The 17,081-nt window shown below is 42.4% G+C and overlaps 2 protein-coding genes across 3 annotated transcripts; both read left to right on the top strand.

The window, feature by feature from the left end:
• Window positions 1-203: 203 nt before the first annotated feature.
• LOC126408101 (palmitoyltransferase ZDHHC7-like) lies at window positions 204-10,447 on the top strand. Of its 2 annotated transcripts, none has more exons than XM_050073470.1 (8): window positions 204-272; window positions 2,274-2,360; window positions 2,870-3,178; window positions 3,533-3,657; window positions 5,182-5,278; window positions 5,773-5,854; window positions 6,041-6,171; window positions 7,311-10,447. In XM_050073470.1, the coding sequence occupies exons 3-8, from the start codon at window positions 2,876-2,878 to the stop codon at window positions 7,488-7,490; spliced, it is 918 nt and encodes a 305-aa protein (XP_049929427.1). In that variant the 5' UTR covers window positions 204-272; window positions 2,274-2,360; window positions 2,870-2,875; the 3' UTR covers window positions 7,491-10,447. The 2 variants fall into 2 exon arrangements, with proteins under 2 accessions (XP_049929427.1, XP_049929428.1); XM_050073471.1 differs by lacking the exon at window positions 204-272 and adding an exon at window positions 443-465.
• A 1,439-nt stretch (window positions 10,448-11,886) lies between these two features.
• On the top strand, window positions 11,887-14,845 carry LOC126408094 (transmembrane emp24 domain-containing protein 6-like). Its single transcript, XM_050073463.1, has 4 exons — window positions 11,887-12,153; window positions 12,613-12,739; window positions 14,148-14,323; window positions 14,507-14,845. Exons 1-4 carry the CDS (start codon window positions 11,929-11,931, stop codon window positions 14,732-14,734), a joined length of 756 nt encoding a protein of 251 aa, XP_049929420.1. The 5' UTR covers window positions 11,887-11,928; the 3' UTR covers window positions 14,735-14,845.
• The last annotated feature ends 2,236 nt before the right edge of the window (window positions 14,846-17,081 follow it).

Below are 17,081 nucleotides of genomic sequence, written 5' to 3'. Positions count from 1 at the left end.
ATATATATATATATATATATATATATATATATATATGTGTGTGTATATATATACACATATATATACAAAAAAGTAAAAAAAAAAAAAAAAAAAGTGCAATTATTGAATAATTTATCATGTTCGTGTAAATATTTGATGTGATTTATTTTCATCTTTTATTTGAGTTAATGAATTAAATATGTTAGTGTGTGTTGTTCTCCCGGCGGCCACAGGGGGCAACATTGAGCCCATTCCACAGCTACAAACAAACTTCGTCATCAGGCGACACTGAGGTGAGATTTACGCTTTATCTGGTTTATTCTTTATCTGACGCGTTTAAAACAAAATCCTTCAGTTTCACCAGAGGGAAGACTGACAGGATGAACACTAACAGGTCGGTGTGACAGATGTCAGTCTGCTGAACCGTCACACCTCCGTTTAAGAGCAACTCACAGCTGCTTCCTTCTGCTTTTCAACGGCAGGGAGGTGAACTAACGTTATTTATATGATAAAACATCTGATTATGGACTCAGTTATGGTTTGTTTAATAACGGCGAGTTATCTGACTCAACGTGATGCAGATTATTATAATAAAAACACAACTCCTGGAGCTGAACATTAAAATATTAGCGCTAGAAGATGCTAAATCTCTGTCACTGAACATGTTGCTGTTTAATCCATTTAAATTAATGTTTAGCTATAATATAATTCAGGCGGGATTAATCATCAGCCACAACATGAATCATCACCGGCCTTGTGCCTGTTTAACCACCACGTGCTGAATATTTAAAAAGAACTGTAAAGTTAGTTAAACATCGACAGCTGGTTAAGCTAGCTTAGCTGTTAGCTAGCTTAGCTCATGCAGCTAAAGCAGCTCCTGTGTGCTGTCATGCTGCTGTAATGTAACTCTACCGTTGTAACGGCCCTGTTTGAGTTACTTTATTGAAGTGTGACCATTCACAGGGAGCTTATGTGGGTAACGTTTAACGTGACAGCTAAGGAGAAGCTAACGTGAGAAGCAGGTTAGGCTGCTGCTAGCTTTGTTATGCTAGGTTAGCTAGCTGAGCACTGTTCTGGTGTCAAGTAGTTTTGACACAAACGTGGATGTGAGTTGACATACAGCTCAGTGGCTCAGTGTAACCAAGTGTATATATTCAGATGCTGTATTTATGAATCGTCTGGACGTACCTGTACTTGAGTATTTCTATATTATGTAACTTAATACTCCTCCGTTACATCTCCGAGGCAGATATTGTGTCTGTAACTGCACTACATTTGTCTGACAGCTTTAGTTACTTTACAGATTACAGTAATTCATCCACTTCCTGTCCAGTGAACTCCAGATGTGTCCAGTATGTGAGAGTTAGGGCTGAAACGTCTCCTGGTCAAAGCACCAGTGCTGTTGGCATGCAGGAGACAGCTGTTGGCCTAGTGGGATGCAGTGGTGTCTTCACGAGCCAAATTAACCACAGAGGTCTCTTGCTTTCCTAAACCAGAAAATTAATGTATGTCTATTACAAAGCAGAGTCAGTTCTACCGTGTGCATGGTTTGCATGCGTGTCTTGGACACAGATTGCAACCAGCTGAAATTTCTCCCAGTTCGAATTCCTTCAGTGTTCATGGTTCAGGAGGTTTTTACAGGGAGCCAGATTATCCTCAGAGGTTTCTTCTTCTCTAAAACAAATGGATCGTGTGACGTTAACAACCTGATATATAATAACAACCTGAATAAAGCAGTTTGATGTTACAAATCAGTGTTTCTCTGACGCTGTGTGGCATGTCAGACAGGCTGCTCAGCCACCACAGCTAGTATGTCTTCATCTTTTTCCTCTCATAACTTCAGAGCCAGACATTCAGGAGGTTTTCTCCAGGAGCTGAATTATCCGCAGAGGTCTCTTCCTCTCCAGAACAAACTGACCAAGTAATTTAAGGTGGAATAAAACAGTTTCATGTCACAACTCAGTGTTTTTCCGACACTGCTCTTCACAGATGGGTTTCTAACTACTGTGGCTGCTGTGAAAATTTAAATGGCCTAACCTGGAGCCAGTGTTTGGTTTATTTGTTCTGGTCTGCTGTAGAAACATGCTGGTGAACATGGTGATCTCCATAAATGAGGACCTGCTCTTTATGTAGATATACTCCCAGTAGATACAGTTGAGGATCTGAATATTTAGAATTGTCTTTTGTGTTTCGTGAGCCGAAGACAAATTTCCACCCATTGTGGACAATAAAGATATATTCTGTTCTATGTTTCCTCCACCAATGCTTGAGCCTTCTGTCTTTGTTCTCCACAGTGATGTGACTCAGAGGCAAAACAACGTGTGACTCCATGGAGCAGCAGGAGGAGAAGAGATAATGCTATAAAGTAAAGGCACCTTCAAGTAAGTTAGTGTGCATCAACCTGTCTGTAACTTTGTCTTCACTGACTCAGGCTGGACTCCTCTTACATATGTCTTTACTGGGAAGTTACGATGCAAAGCTTGATTGTGCTCTTATATTCTTGTCTATGTGCAGACTTTCACCATATTTCATGTTCTTTGACAGCATCTAAATTTGGATAAGATCAGCGTTTATTGATCACCAGAGGGGAATTCAGGTTTTGCAGCAGCACAAGGACAGAAATAAATACAGATAAATGAGCGAGTAAAGACAGAATACATAACATAATGTCAGATGTAATATGATATAATATATAATTAAAATCTATAAATATCTTTGAAAACGTATCATTATTATTATTAATGAATGATAATAATAATGTGATTATTTTGGGGGTTTTTTCTTAATTTTTCTTCGTTTTGTAATCACTGAAAATAATACGTCGCAATTAAAACATTTGAAACAGAAAACTCGTCCCAGTAAAAACTCACTCTAACCTTTGGTCCATCAGGGCACAATGTCCTCAGGCCACAGGCTGAGGGACGTGGAGCAGCAGCGCCCCCTGCTGGACGGGGAGGATGAGGCGGCGGAGAGGAGTTCCCGTAACGATGCAAAGCGACTCTGGTTCATCCAGGACTGCTGCGGCATGGTGTGTGCCTTCATCACCTGGTTCCTGGTGTTTTACGCTGACTTTGTGGTCACCTTCGTCATGCTGCTGCCCTCCAGGAGCTTCTGGTACGCCGTGGTCAACGGGGTGGTCTTCAACAGCCTGGCTGTGCTGGCGTTGGCCTCCCACCTCCGCACCATGCTGACCGACCCGGTGAGGACGCTGAGGGGAGACCAGCTGAAACAAATAGTTTGGGGCTAGAGCTATCTGACAGCAAAATATTCTCAATATAGCGTCCACTCAAACTGATATTAATACTTTTTAAGTGGCTGGAATACATTTTGTTGTTTATTCTAATCCACAGCAATGCACAGCTGAGCTTCTGGGGTGCCACTCCCACACGCTTTGTCAAACAGGGAGTGTGCTGACTGTCATCTACTGTATATAACACACTGATGATGAAGAACTCTCTCACACAGCCCCACTTCAAAAAACCTGACCTGCCCTTCAAAGACGTTTTCCTTTTCTCTCTTCTCATCCCCTCTGTTTTCTCCCTCCACTCTTCAGGGAGCTGTTCCCAAAGGAAACGCCACTAAGAAGTACATGGACAGTCTGCAGCTAAAGCCGGGCGAAGTCATCTACAAATGTCCAAAATGCTGCAGCATCAAACCTGAGAGGGCTCATCACTGCAGGTCAGAAGGGTTCAGACTAAACATGAACTCTGTTGCTCATGTGAGAGCAGAACAGGACGCTGGACCTGACAAAAATTTGCCATAAAACTAAAAGTATGAGCTAAAAGAGGCTGAAAAGCTCCGTAGAGCTGAGAAGTTGGTGGTAAATCTCTGTGCATTCAGCACATAGGTATCAATGCATCTCCACTAACCCCCACTGGACAAAAATGAAGCCGGAATATCCCGGATATGGTAGCAGTCATCTTGTGCTGGTTATGTCATTTGGAGCCGGAGACTGCGCAGTAGCGACCTCTGCTGGTGTTGGGGAGGTGCACCAGGAGGCAAGTGAGATATTTTGGCTTCAGTTTTGTGTGTGGGGGGGGGGGGTGTCAAAGAATCCCGACTCAGGGTCCACTCACTCGCTTTTTGTGCCTCTGCATTGGTGATGGCCGCAGCCAGAGGTGTTATGTGATAGCTGATATCTCAGGAACACCTTGAGGGCGTTTGTTCAAATTTGACGTCACAGATAAACTGATTAGATTTTGGTCGTCTAAGGTCACTGTGTCCTCACGAATTCATGTGCTACTTATGACAACACATCACACAAAAGTTCAGAAGGATAAAATGATGAAGTGATGACGTGTTATATCCAAAAAGCCAAAGGTCCACTTCACTGTGACGTCTTACACCTGTGCTGACTGTATAGATCTTCTGTGCTGTCAGGTTGAAGGTGTGTGTGAAGCGTCCACGTTTCAGATGCTTCTGTGCAGCAACATCCATATTTTAAGGGTCGTCTACTGTCGTGACTATATATGAGTCACAGAGTTTACCGCACATTCATTTATTTGGAGCTAGACTGTGAATTCAGAGCACTGTTGGAATAAACCGTTCGGTTATTCAGAGCACCACACACTCTGGAGCGCAGAGTGTAATCTGGGCACACAGAGCAGCAGAGGGATTTTTTTTTGCTTCTGTTCGTTGGTGCATACGTGGAACAAACAATCGATATATTGAGAGGAAGAAAAATAAGGTAGTACTGTAACAATCGAGCATTAATGTAGATTAGAAAAATTACAATTAAAATATGACAAAGATGCCTTTTAAAGGTGAAACTTAAGGGTTCATTAGAACGCTCTGTGTCTTAGAACAACAGTGCTCTCGTGTTAGTGTGGTCTGTTGTTTTCCAGCCTACTTCAGATGGAAGCCTTGCACCTCACAGTCCAGCGCTAGCTCTAAAAGTTTGCTTTCACTGCTCCTCTAATCCATCAATCTGATCTCATCAGCTCTGACCACAGATTGATCAACTGATCTGATCCACTCAGCGACACAAACTCAACAAACTGCTGCTGAGGCGCTGCGTTCACAGAATTGCAAAAACGTTGGACTCAGAATGATCGTTGTTCTTCTTCATCCTCTTCTTCTTACTTCTTTTTGTCTATTCTTCCTCTTTTGGTCTCTCTTCATCCTCACCCTTCCTCATCTTTCTTCTTCCTCTTTTCGTTCATCTTTCGTCTTCTTCTGCCGCCTCTCCTTCTTCTACTTCAGTATCTGTAAGCGCTGCATCCGTAAGATGGACCACCACTGTCCCTGGGTCAACAACTGTGTCGGGGAGAAAAACCAGCGCTTCTTCGTCCTCTTCACTGTGAGTTTATTTACCGTCATGTCCACTTACTAATCTCATACTTAATTTCAGACCGACTTCCACACACAGAAATGATTTTTTAAAGTTTGTTGTGAAGTAAAACAGAAATGGTCCTTTTGTTGCATCGATAAATGACTCCTATATTTTTCTTTTTTTTTAACGTGCAACCCGACAGTCAGTCTTCGTCTGCTGATTGAGGAACCAACGATGGTGACAAATCTGTGTGTGAATTAGACTGTGTAGCTGCTGTAGCACTTTTATCAATAGTTAGAAAAGTGTTTAGAGCTCAGATGTTGCACTGGCTAAAGTAAAAATAAAATGAAAACAAGAAGAACAAATTTTGTGTAGTCAAATTTCTCACTTGCTGCATTCGCACTGCTTTCTCTGCATGTTAACTTCCTGGCGCTCATGTTACACATTTGGCACCACAACAAGCTGAACCTGATGAAAGTATGTGTTGTAAAGAGGTGTGGTGCTTTGTGTCCTGTCCACAGATGTACATCGCTATAATCTCCAGTCACGCTCTGGCTCTCTGTGGATACCAGTTCGTCACCTGCATCAGAGTCCAGTGGAGAGGTGAGTCCTACACACTGCTGGAGCTGCTGATTTAAACTATATGTTCTTCTAATGTTCAGTTACCTGTCGTTTATCTCGGGCTGCAGATTCATTAACGTTGTTGTACAGAGTTTGTAGAAAATCATTTCAGCATGTCTGGTGTGATTGAATCAGGAACCTGTTGTGACAGAAGTTTTGTGTGTGCAGAGTGCAGTGATTTCTCCCCTCCGGTGACGATGATGCTGATGATCTTCCTCTGCATGGAAGCCCTCCTCTTCTTCACCTTCACAGCTGTTATGTTCAGCACTCAGGTCCACTCCATCTGTAACGACGAGACGGTGAAAACATGAACTCTCTATATTCTAACACTTAGTCACTACTTCCTGTGTTTTGTGTAATGAAGTATTGTCCACATAAACATGACTGTGTAGTTTAGTATGATGAGGACGTCTGCGTGTAATGAGGTTGTGTATCTAGGGCTGGGTGTAGTCTAAAAATGTTTCGGCACTGGTACCTTGACCTAAGTATTAGTTCCTGAACAAAACTTTGTCCACTAAGAATTTTATAAAAATCAGCTTTAACAAAGAGGAAACTACATTTCACATAAGGGAGCAAATATCCTCATTTTTACACACTTACAGGAGTTTCAAAACATAAAAATATAAACGTATTTTAGAAGTTTCCTGTTTCAACTCTTTAGTGTTATGTTTCAGCACCTTGGCATTTTTCCACTCAAAGGAGTTTTGGGGATGTTTTGATGTTCAAATATCATCTGGACTTAATTTTCCAGAACGACTCTGACCCACTGACTGTCCTCTACAGCCTGCAGCGGCCTCAGGGCTCTGGTAGTCTTGGCATTACACTGTTCACTGTGGAGGACACTGCAGGCAGCAGAGGAATAAACCTCCTTAGAGATGCATCCAGATCTGTAACGTTAGGCAGACGAGAGAGAAGGATGGTTGCAGTCCGTTCTCCTTCTTGCAGTTGAACATGGAGCATCCTTCTCTTCTTTTTATTTATCACATGCACTTTCAAGTGTTCCATCAAATTTCTCATGTTGCCGTCTTAACGCTGTTGGCATTGAGCCAGATGAAACTGAGCCACACTTTGGACAATCTTTTCTTTTCTTTCTTTTTTTTACACCAAAGCAGCACACACTGTCGTCAAGCCTCTCAAAACTACAACAACACACACAAGAGCAATGTCTCCGGGTGTAATATGGTGTTTTTCCTGCATGTCTCAGTGACGTGCATCATCAGACAAACAGTTATCAGCGTTATTAGATGTGGTACAAGCATGCTGCGTGCTTATTGGTTCACTGACGCTGTTGAGATTTACTCCTTTAGGTATCAAATGACAGGCTGATGGTATCGAAGCAATTCAGTGTGTGCAATGATGTTGTGTGTGTCTGTGTGTGTAATGACGTTGTGTGTGTCTCTGTCAGTAACAAAGATGTGTGTTTGTGTTTGTGTGTCAGGAGATCGAGCGTCTGAAGAACGAGAAGCCGACCTGGGAGCGTCAGACTCGCTGGGCGGGGCTGAGGTCGGTGTTCGGAGGTCAGCCGTCGCTGCAGTGGATCAGCCCCTTCGCTGGACTCAAACTACCAACCCTGATCCACAGACGCACCTGGAGGGGCGGGGCAGAGTTCTCCGTGTGAGAAGCTGTCAGTCAAACACTGCACAGTGGTGGCGTTTCATGGTGGTAATGAACCTGCAAGAGTCCAGCTGGGTTTGCAGAACTCATCTTTACCTGCAGTCTGTCACTGAGTCGGAGGAACTGGGCTCAGATTCTGCTGCATTATGCTCAATCTCCACCTCTAACGCCCGACCTCTGACCTTCCTGTCAGGTGGAGGAGCATCATCCCTACAGGAGAAACTAAAGATGTAACCCGGTCAGACTGACTGGAGGCCGACGCTGTGTGGAGAATCTTTAGGAGGGTTTCTTCCCCATTAATCGGTGGAGGAGTCTGAATGTTTTTTTAAATGTGCTCATTAAGATGCTGGATCTTCTTGGAGCAGTTACTGATTACTGGAATCTTTATTTGACCAATAATCATAGAATTTGTTTCCTCACATTTTGGGGGAACCCTTAAACTGATTTATTTTGCTTCTGTAGAAGTTGATCTGCACTGTGTGCATCAACATAATAATAATAATGATCCTTCCTTTCAGTTAAAATAATACCATCTATTTCGGGCCCCTGTGGAGTTTCCTCTTGTGGTTTCCTGAGATTCAACAAATGTATTACGCTTATTTCCCTCATCAAAACATTTGCAGCGCTGACTCGTAAAGTATTTTAAATCCTGTATTGTTTGCACCTTTTGTTAGCACATAACTGTAACTGTGGATCAGTGGGATAGTGTAACACCACTGGAACACCACTGGAACACCACTGGAACACCACTGGAACACCACTGGCAGGTTTGTGGATCTCATCACTTGTGTTCTTGTGCGTCCTCGTGCTTGAGACAAACAGAGCAGGAACTGATCCATGGTGCTACGAGAGGTCTGAAACTCCACAGGAACCTTTAAGAAATCATATTATAAAAGTAAAAAGAAATCATATCAAATCATCATTTATCTTTTTTTTCTTAGATTATTTGAAAGCCTCAATCAATGAATCAAACACTCCAAAATTCCTCCTTAAATCAAACTTCTTTTCTTTCCTTAAAAAAAGTCACTCTGAATGTTCTGTTTTTACATTTCTCAACACATTTGGCCTTCTGCAAGACCGTCTCTGGATTCTCATCCTGAAACCTTTTTGTGTTTGTTTACGTGAGTCAGCTTCACCAAACCATATTAACTGCACAACCATGTCGTCAACTGTTTGTTTCAAACACCTGAACCTTCAGATGACTGTATCAAGCAAGGTTCATTCACATAACGTTCAAGACAAGAGTAAAAATAACTTCTACCCTGAGTGTGAAGTTTTGCTGTCGGACTGTAAAAGTTGTAATGCCAAAATACTCCTGTACTACGCACGATAAAAGACATAAAACGCTCCGAAAATCAGAACTAAAATCTGTCGTAAGACGTCCCAATAACATGGCACATCACACTGATTATTTAATTTCTATTAACCATGATGTTAGGGCTGGAAATATTGATCCATTAGTTGGTGACGTGTCCAATACTTTGGTTTAGCACCAACTACCTGCAACACTAACAACATTCACAAAAGCCGCAGCTGTACTTTGTTTTTACTGCTGATTTGCAGACGTTAGCATGCTAACATGCTAAGGCAGTGACTGTGGTAAACATTATGCCTGTTAATCATCAGCATGTTAGCGTTTAGCACAAAGCACGCTGTGTCTAATTACAGCCTCACAGAGCTGCGATCATGACTCTGGTTTTATCTTTGTAGTCTTTATTTAAACTCAGATAATTTACACTAAGTGTTTAGCACAGAGACGATCTCCTCTGTTGACACGTTGGCTGAGGTGCTCTTCTTATCTGGTATTAACGTGTCTCGGCTAATCAGGTCGCAAGTGTAAATGACAACTCTGAGGCATTGTGATCTGATCACTCAAACCAATTACCAGTGTCATATCTTTTTAATGTAAACGTACACATGCTACGTCTTAATTACTTACTTAATTAATTAATTACTAAGGGGACCTTCTATCAGAAGTGTTGTAGGCGATAACAACATCTGAAGGCAGCTGGAGACACATGATAGACACATGATAGACACAGGCGTAAACGGTGATTTCTCTCAGTTGTCTCGTCTTCTTGTTTCCAGATCACTAGAACATGTTAATACCAGGTGTAAGCAGGCTCATAAATAACAAATATCCTCAGGAATGGATCTTTCCTGACACCTCGTACCCTCAAAGTGTCGTTTGTTTGTGACTTTCACTGTCTGGAAAATGAAAACGTAGCTGTTAAGTGTGTGCGGTGAGATTTAACCTCGTGTACTGTGTATGGAGCCTCACTGAGCTCCTGTTTGACATTCCCATAGAACGTGAAATGTTCTGTATGTTTTATTTTTTTAACCCCTGTACAATCTGTATGAAACCACAGTCAGGACTGGACCATTTTTCTTCACCACCTCTCAACTGGATGAACCTCACGGGATGAACAGCTGAATGCAAAGTGTGTCTCTGGTTATTTCATGCTGCCTCTTCCTCCTGCTCACTCAGGGGAGTTTTCTTTACTGATCATTCATGAAATCATCTTCCACAAACTCCTTAAGTATTTTACCTGACCAGGTGAAACCAGGTGTCTGCGGGTCCTGGACAAAGTCTGAAACTCTCTTGTTTATCAAAATGCAAACCTTAAAGTCATTAAATGTTCCTTCTGTCTGTAGAGAGTCAAATCAGTTCCATCCTGCAGACATTTATAAAGATCATGTTTGTTTTAATTTCTTAAACATGGGTATTTATTTGATTCTGAAAACCACTTCAAGTATCCTTCAGTTTAAACTGAAGTCCAATGAGACTCGCAGACAAAACTGTTGAAAGAAAACTAAGGGAATCTGACTTTTCAGAGAATGTATCGGACTGCAGTGACTGTACATTTGTTTTTGAGATTTCAGAGATTTTTATATGTTGATCTGTTTCCATTTTTCAAGACACTTCGAATAAACCGAGATCCTCTCTACCTCTTTAAAGAATCTCAGCTTCTAACTGGTTTTTATTGTCTTGATTTATTTGTTTTGTTCAACACCAAGATGTGTTCAACAACTGGGGCATGATTGTAATTACATTTACTTTTGAATATTCCTGCTCCTCTAGAGCATGAACCCTTATGATTTTGTTGACTCTGTCGCTGTTCCTCGAGCACGACAAACCTCAGGACAAACTGGGCATTTTTAGCTGCTCCACCAGCAAGACTGAAAATCACTATTGACCACATGTTCCAAAAACATAAAAAGAAAGATGCAGCAAAAATGTCCTCTCTGATGCCCCTATGGTCTGTAAAACAACGTCCCTCTAGGGTGCCCCTGGAGAGAAGATGAAGTGGCTCCTATTGTGTCTTTCTAGTGGAGAAAATGAGAGGAAGTGCCCTCTATGGTGTCATCCAGTGGAGAAAACAAGATGAAGTGACTTGTAGGGTGCTCTTCTAGTCGAGAAAATGAGTTGACATGCACTCTAGGGTGCCCTTCCAGTGGAGAAAACAAGAAGTGTCCTCTATGGTACCCTTCTATTGGAGAAAATTAGATTAAGGTCCCTTCAGGGTGCCCTTCCAGTGGAGAAAACAAGATGAAGTGGCCAACTTGTTTTCTCCACTAGGAAACTTCATCTTGTTTTCTCCACTGGAAGGTAACTTCTTCTCATTTTCTTTACCCGAAGTTACCTTCCAGTGGAGAAACAAGATGAAGTTTCCTCTAAGGTGACCTTCGGGTAAAGAAAATGAGAAGAAGTTACCTTCCAGTGGAGAAAACAAGTTGATGTGCCCTTAAAACTGAGAAAATGTAATGCGGCCCCATGAAGGCTGCCCTGTTCTATAAAACGTTTGTGCCTGCTGGTGCCCTACTGTGTGCTGTTAGTGCCCTTTTTATGTCATGTTTTCCACTGCTGCCTCTCAGACAGTTGGAGTCCAGCACTGCTCAGCTGTACCCTGTGTTTACTGCTGATTGGTAAATGTTAGCATGCTAACACAGCAAACTAAGATGGTAAACATATCTGCTAAACATCTGAATTGAAGCATGGCCTCAGACTCTTCGTCTTGTTTCCATGTTGTCTCCACAGTTTTGGTTCTTTGTGAAGTCCTTCGAGTGTCCAGATGAACCTGAATCCTCCTGTTTCCATTAAGACTGAGATCATCCTGATTTTCAGCATGTGAACAGCTTCATGCTCGGATGCAGCAGGTGGGAAAATATTTCTCAACCTAAGTCTTAATTGTAACCTCTATAATCTCATATAAATGTTCCTCATTATACTGAGACATAACTTGACTCTGTGTGGTCTTTGCTTTTATTCTCTCCTTCAGTCCCGCAGTGGGATCAGTCATTCGTCTGTGTCACAGTGACTCCATCTGTGGACTCAGCCCACTTTTCCCACTGACAGAAGCAACGTGTTGGTGCCAGTTAATCATTCCTCATCTCTCCACACAGACTCAACCTGCAGCTTTTCATCTAGAGGAGAACTCTCCATGTTCTCAGACATGTTCTTTAAGATTGCCTTCTTATTTCTCATCCTGGTGTTTTGGGGTCCGGTTCATGGCGGGCCCCAGACAAACCTCCACCCCAACATAACAGACCAGGAGCTGTTCTGGGGCAGCGACCAGTACGACTTCTCGGTGGTGCTTCCTGCTGCAGGGCTGGAGTGTTTCTGGCACTTTGCTCATCGTGGAGAAAGATTCTACCTGCACTTCATGGTAAGAAGAGGAGCCGAGGCCTCGACACATTTCCCTCAACATGCGTTTTGTCTTTCTTTTGTGTTTACCTTCTTTTAAGCTGCAGAAAATACGGTTTCAAATCTGAAGCATTTCTGTGTAAGATTAAATATCCATTCCAAAATGTTTTCCCGCTCTGAATCGATCAGACATTCAGGCGAAACTAAACATACAGAAAATCTTTCATAGGAAATTATTTGGCAGAAAATCTTGTGTTTGTACAGAACGCAGACACAAAGTAAGAAGCTCACTGAGAAATGAAGTTTTCACACCTTTTATGTTCACTTAGACTTTTATTTTATATGTAGTACAGTAGTGTTTTAATATGTATTTTATACACAGTCACATATATACATCCTAAAGTACATGTGAACATACACCGAACTCTTTCTGCTGTTACTGTCTGTGTGTCTGTCTGTGTGTCTGTCTGTGTGTCTGCAGGTCCAGTGGGTGACGGGAGTCGGCCATGATAGACACCTGTCCGTCACCGTCAACGCTCCCGGCGGTCTCATAGTGTCGAATGTTGATGATGCCAAGGGTCAGATCAACTTTGAGGCCGAGGAAACAGGTAGCTGTCTGTCTGTCTGTCTGTCTGTCTGTCTGTCTGACTGTCTGTCTGACTGTGTGCTTTCTAACCTCCAGCTCACATACAAGCAACTCACTTCGCACTGACCATTTATGGTTGTATGTGAGCACGTAGAGGGTGGGATACCAAGCTGGTCCATGTGCGCACAACTCCAAGTTGATTTGGAAGGAAAGTGCGTACTGATAGGCAGACGCACTGTTTTATAAATCTGAATATTTTTTGGCGTTCATACATTTCCTCATTTGTACGTACACAAACATTTAGTGTCATAAATGAGGCCCCAGATCTCCTTCAGCTACAATATCCCAGACACACATAATTTCCACTACTGGAAATACCAACTGCAAAGAACTTAGACTGGTACTCTTTGGTAACTGGTGATTGCTACCAGTCGCAACTGACTGGGGAAAACAAAAGCAACATCGTCTTCCTGTTTTGGTTGCTCAATGGTTGCCAAACTTCCTTCCAGCTGTAAATGGAGCCTTCATTTCTAGAGAAATCAGAGCTGGTGGCAGACAGAAGTGTAGAGTGAGAGCAAGGCCTACAGGGAACCAATCTAAACGCCGATGGTGTCGTTATTTTATAGCCGTTATGTTGTGCAATCAACGTTTACTTCGTAACAGTTGAAGCAGTGAAGTAAAGATGTGCAGAAAGCTGTCTCAACATTAACACATTATTAAAACCACAAATAAATTTAATTTAAATGATTGATGCAACTTAAAGGGAAGCTTTGCTGCTTTTCAACCAGGTCTGTGTCTCTGCGGTGTGGGGAGTGTGTGCAGATGAGCAGTGTTTGGCTTCACCACGTGCCAGCAGTGCCAGGAAGCAAACGATCCCCTGGATGACGCCTCATCTCGTGTCGGTAACAAATCATTTCACGTCATCTGTTGGATGAAGGCTGGCGGATGGGCAGAGAGCTCTGGAGGCACCATTCATCTGCACACACTCCCCACACCGCAGTGCTCAGTGTCAAACAGTTTTTCCTGCTTTAATTCATTCTTTATTTTACTGATAATGAAATGAGTGAGGAAGTAACTAAGTACATTTACTCAAGTACTGCACTTCAATACAGTTTTGAGCTACTTACAGTACTAGAATATTTACATGTTCTGCTGCTTATTCTCTGACTTCACGACAGGGAAATATTGTCCTTTTTACTGCACTGCATTTATTTGATAAGTTTAGTCAACAGTGACTTTGCAGAGTTGGGTTAATAAAGGTCAACAAATAAATGATGATGTTTCATTTAGCAGCTACAACATTTAGTGATGAACACATGAATGCATCACTAATTAATTAATAATCTTAATGACCTTCATCTCTCCAGTTTGAGCTGCAGGAAGGTTTCACACACCGTGTGTATGTTGTCTCACGTGTCGTGTGTCTGCAGGTTTCTACCAGATGTGTTTGAGCAACTTCCACAACCGCTTCGGCACCATGCAGGTCTTCCTCAGCTTTGGCGTTTACTATGACGGCTTCAAAGACCCCAGCAAGCGCAAAGAGGAAGAGAAGAAGAAGAAAGAGGAAGTCAGCAAAGACCTGAACAACACACTGAGCGTCATACAGGTACACACACACACACACACTAGTGTTGGAGGAAGTGCTCAGATCCTGTACTGTATTTGGTGTTTGTTTGTCACATCATCAAGAATATTATTAGTGCAACATCACCCTGACGTCATGACATTATTTTAGGGTCAGATCGCCCGCCCCTGCTAGAAACAGTAATGCTTGTAGTATTTGTTGCAGGACGCGACTCACAAAGTGGAGAACTACGTCTTCCACATGTTCCGCTACTACAGCTTCGGCCGCATGAGGAAGAGTGCCGACTACTTCCTGCTCCTGTCCAACTCGCGGTACATCACCTGGTGGTCAGTGGCGCTCAGTCTCCTCATCGTCACCTCCGGGTACCTGCAGCTCCTCTTCCTCAAAAGACTCTTCATCACCAAGACCGAGGAGGAGAAGCCTCGCTGCTGACACACTGAAATCAAAATGTGTCTGCATGTAGGATCACTGCATGTATTCTTTCTGGTGTTGTGTCTGTGCAGCTGAGCGTCGTCACACAGCATGAATAAACTTCACTGTGAGTTGATGATGTCAGCAGTTTGTGATGTTTCCTCATGTTTTCCGTTAATCGCGTGATGCAAATGACGCAGAGACGCACTATTCACATCTTTGCGTCAGTTGAATTTTTCAACTTGAGGGAGAAGTTGGTGTGACGCTGTGTCCCCAGAGCCTCTCAGCGCTGAGCTCTAGTTGAGATTCTCTTGACGTTACCGAGAATCAGAACAAACAATGTCGCCATCTGTGACCACCTGGAGCTCTACCACTTAACGTCAGTATTTAGTAGAGACAGAACATAAAGGAGAGGGCTCGGAGAAAACTGAGCAAATCCACAGGACAACATCGTCAGTCCTTAAATATGTGTTTGTGACTTGTGCAAACTGTTTTGTTGAGTTGCCTCTTTGCAAAATGCTGCAAGTCAATGGATCCCAACTTGGGTCCAGATTTCTGCTTTGTCACAAGTTCAAGGTCCACACAGTTTAATATATTCAGTATCATACTTGTGTCTGTCGTCCAGCTAGTTTGCTGTCTCTGTCAAGGAGCTATCTGTTAGTCACTCACTCACTCTACAGCAGGACACAGCACTTCAATGTAAAAGCTTTGTGCTGGAAATTCACTGCACTTAAAAATGAAGTGTTCTTAACACGTTGGCGAGTCACTTGTGGTCCGTTCGGAACGGACCCGCGACCCACCAGTTGGGAACCACTGCTCTGTCTTTTATTGTGGGAAGTGAAATAATATGAAATGAAACAATGAAAAAAATACTTGAGTGTTTCTGTCTTGGTTCATGGTGGTTCAAAGACACAGAGCCTCTGTTTTAGCTGTTAGCTGTTCTTTACTGCAAACCAAGTTAGCCGTTGGCTGCCTTCCCCAGTTAGTACGACCGTCACACAGCTGTTATATTCACCATTTGCAAAATACTCCCAAAAAACAACCAAACACTCAGCAGCTGTAAACACACAAAGCATTTGGTGTGAACACACCATCACAGAGTGGGTAAGATTACCCTGAAATGTAGCACAGATTACAATGCAGTATGTAATTAGTGAAGTAATCCATCAGATTACAAAAAAATATACAATGTAATCTGATTACTTTTGGATCACTGGAGGCAGCCACAAACATTTGAGTTCCACAAATATTCATTTTTTTCTCTCAAAACAGTGCTGGCAAAAACTGCAGGTGCACCGTGTGTGTTCTACAACATCCATATTCTGAAGGCGAAGTGATGGAGATGTTGCCAGGAATGGACGGCTGCTTTGGAGGTACCTCTGTTATTTCTGCCACAGTAATTTAGAGTGTATACCTGGGTGAACTGGGTGAACTGGGTGAATTAATGGTTTATTTCAGCCATTCCAGAGCTGGTGATTGTTGGAAGAGTGGATAAACAAACCAAGACAGCCTCTGTGAGTTTTATTTTGTGTCTGTGGACTTTAGATGAAGTGTGTCATACGATGATAAAATGTTTATTTAAATAATAATATTTCTGGGCGGTTTCTGGTTCAACACAAAGGATCTTTATCTCTAACAAAAAGCTCTATCTCTGTGGGGATCACTTCCAGAATGTTGTCAGACACTGAGAATGATAGTCTGAGTCTGTCAGTGGCAAAACAAATACTTGTAGTGGATGTACACTAGACTCATTTCAGGAATGATTGTTCCCATCAGTGACTTAGACAGAAAAAAACATGGAAAAATAGTGTCCAGGTTGAAAAATACCAATTTCCCCTCTAAGTGCATCGACTGCTCTTCAATTAATGTTTCCTTTTACCTCCTGGCTCTTGAGCAACACTGCATACATCTTTCTTACAGAATGTAGTTCATTCATTGTCTGACTGGTTTTTCTGAATAGTTTTGTAGCACAGGGCTGACTGATCTGGAGCACAGCGAGCAGTTATCTACAGTGATGTTATCAAGTGTGTGTATTGTGACATGTGTATACACTCAATGTACACTCAACACAACCAACAAACACCTGGGAAGAAGTAACCACTGCATTATCTCTGTTTCTGCGGGCACACTCGGTGATGTGGCTGTACTCAAATGTGTTCAACACAAATCTTAACACCTGTTCTTATGGCTCTAACTGTGGCCAAGAAAACACACACAAGATAAGATCTTACAGTGATTGGATGTAGGAACAGGACAGATATCAGTGGAACAACAATCAGCTCTGCAAAACAAACAAACAAAAAATAGCCTTAAGTGTAATGGTTGAAGATACATAGTTAAACACGGTGGTCTGACCTATCGGGTGTTT

Source organism: Epinephelus moara, chromosome 20 (assembly GCF_006386435.1).
Source record: "Epinephelus moara isolate mb chromosome 20, YSFRI_EMoa_1.0, whole genome shotgun sequence".
In the NCBI taxonomy this organism is placed as follows: Eukaryota; Metazoa; Chordata; class Actinopteri; order Perciformes; family Serranidae; genus Epinephelus; species Epinephelus moara.
This window is presented reverse-complemented; position numbering and strand designations above follow the sequence as displayed.

What these genes read in the sequence shown, in the direction of transcription:
- LOC126408101 (XM_050073470.1), top strand. Translation starts at nt 2,876, where the DNA reads ATGTCCTCAGGCCACAGGCTGAGGGACGTGGAGCAGCAGCGCCCCCTG. An exon ending in GCTTCTTCGTCCTCTTCACT is followed by an intron (nt 5,279 to 5,772) that starts GTGAGTTTATTT and finishes TCCTGTCCACAG; the next exon opens with ATGTACATCGCTATAATCTC. An exon ending in CATCAGAGTCCAGTGGAGAG is followed by an intron (nt 5,855 to 6,040) that starts GTGAGTCCTACA and finishes TTGTGTGTGCAG; the next exon opens with AGTGCAGTGATTTCTCCCCT.
- LOC126408094 (XM_050073463.1), top strand. Translation starts at nt 11,929, where the DNA reads ATGTTCTCAGACATGTTCTTTAAGATTGCCTTCTTATTTCTCATCCTG. An exon ending in GATTCTACCTGCACTTCATG is followed by an intron (nt 12,154 to 12,612) that starts GTAAGAAGAGGA and finishes GTGTGTCTGCAG; the next exon opens with GTCCAGTGGGTGACGGGAGT. An exon ending in CTTTGAGGCCGAGGAAACAG is followed by an intron (nt 12,740 to 14,147) that starts GTAGCTGTCTGT and finishes GTGTGTCTGCAG; the next exon opens with GTTTCTACCAGATGTGTTTG.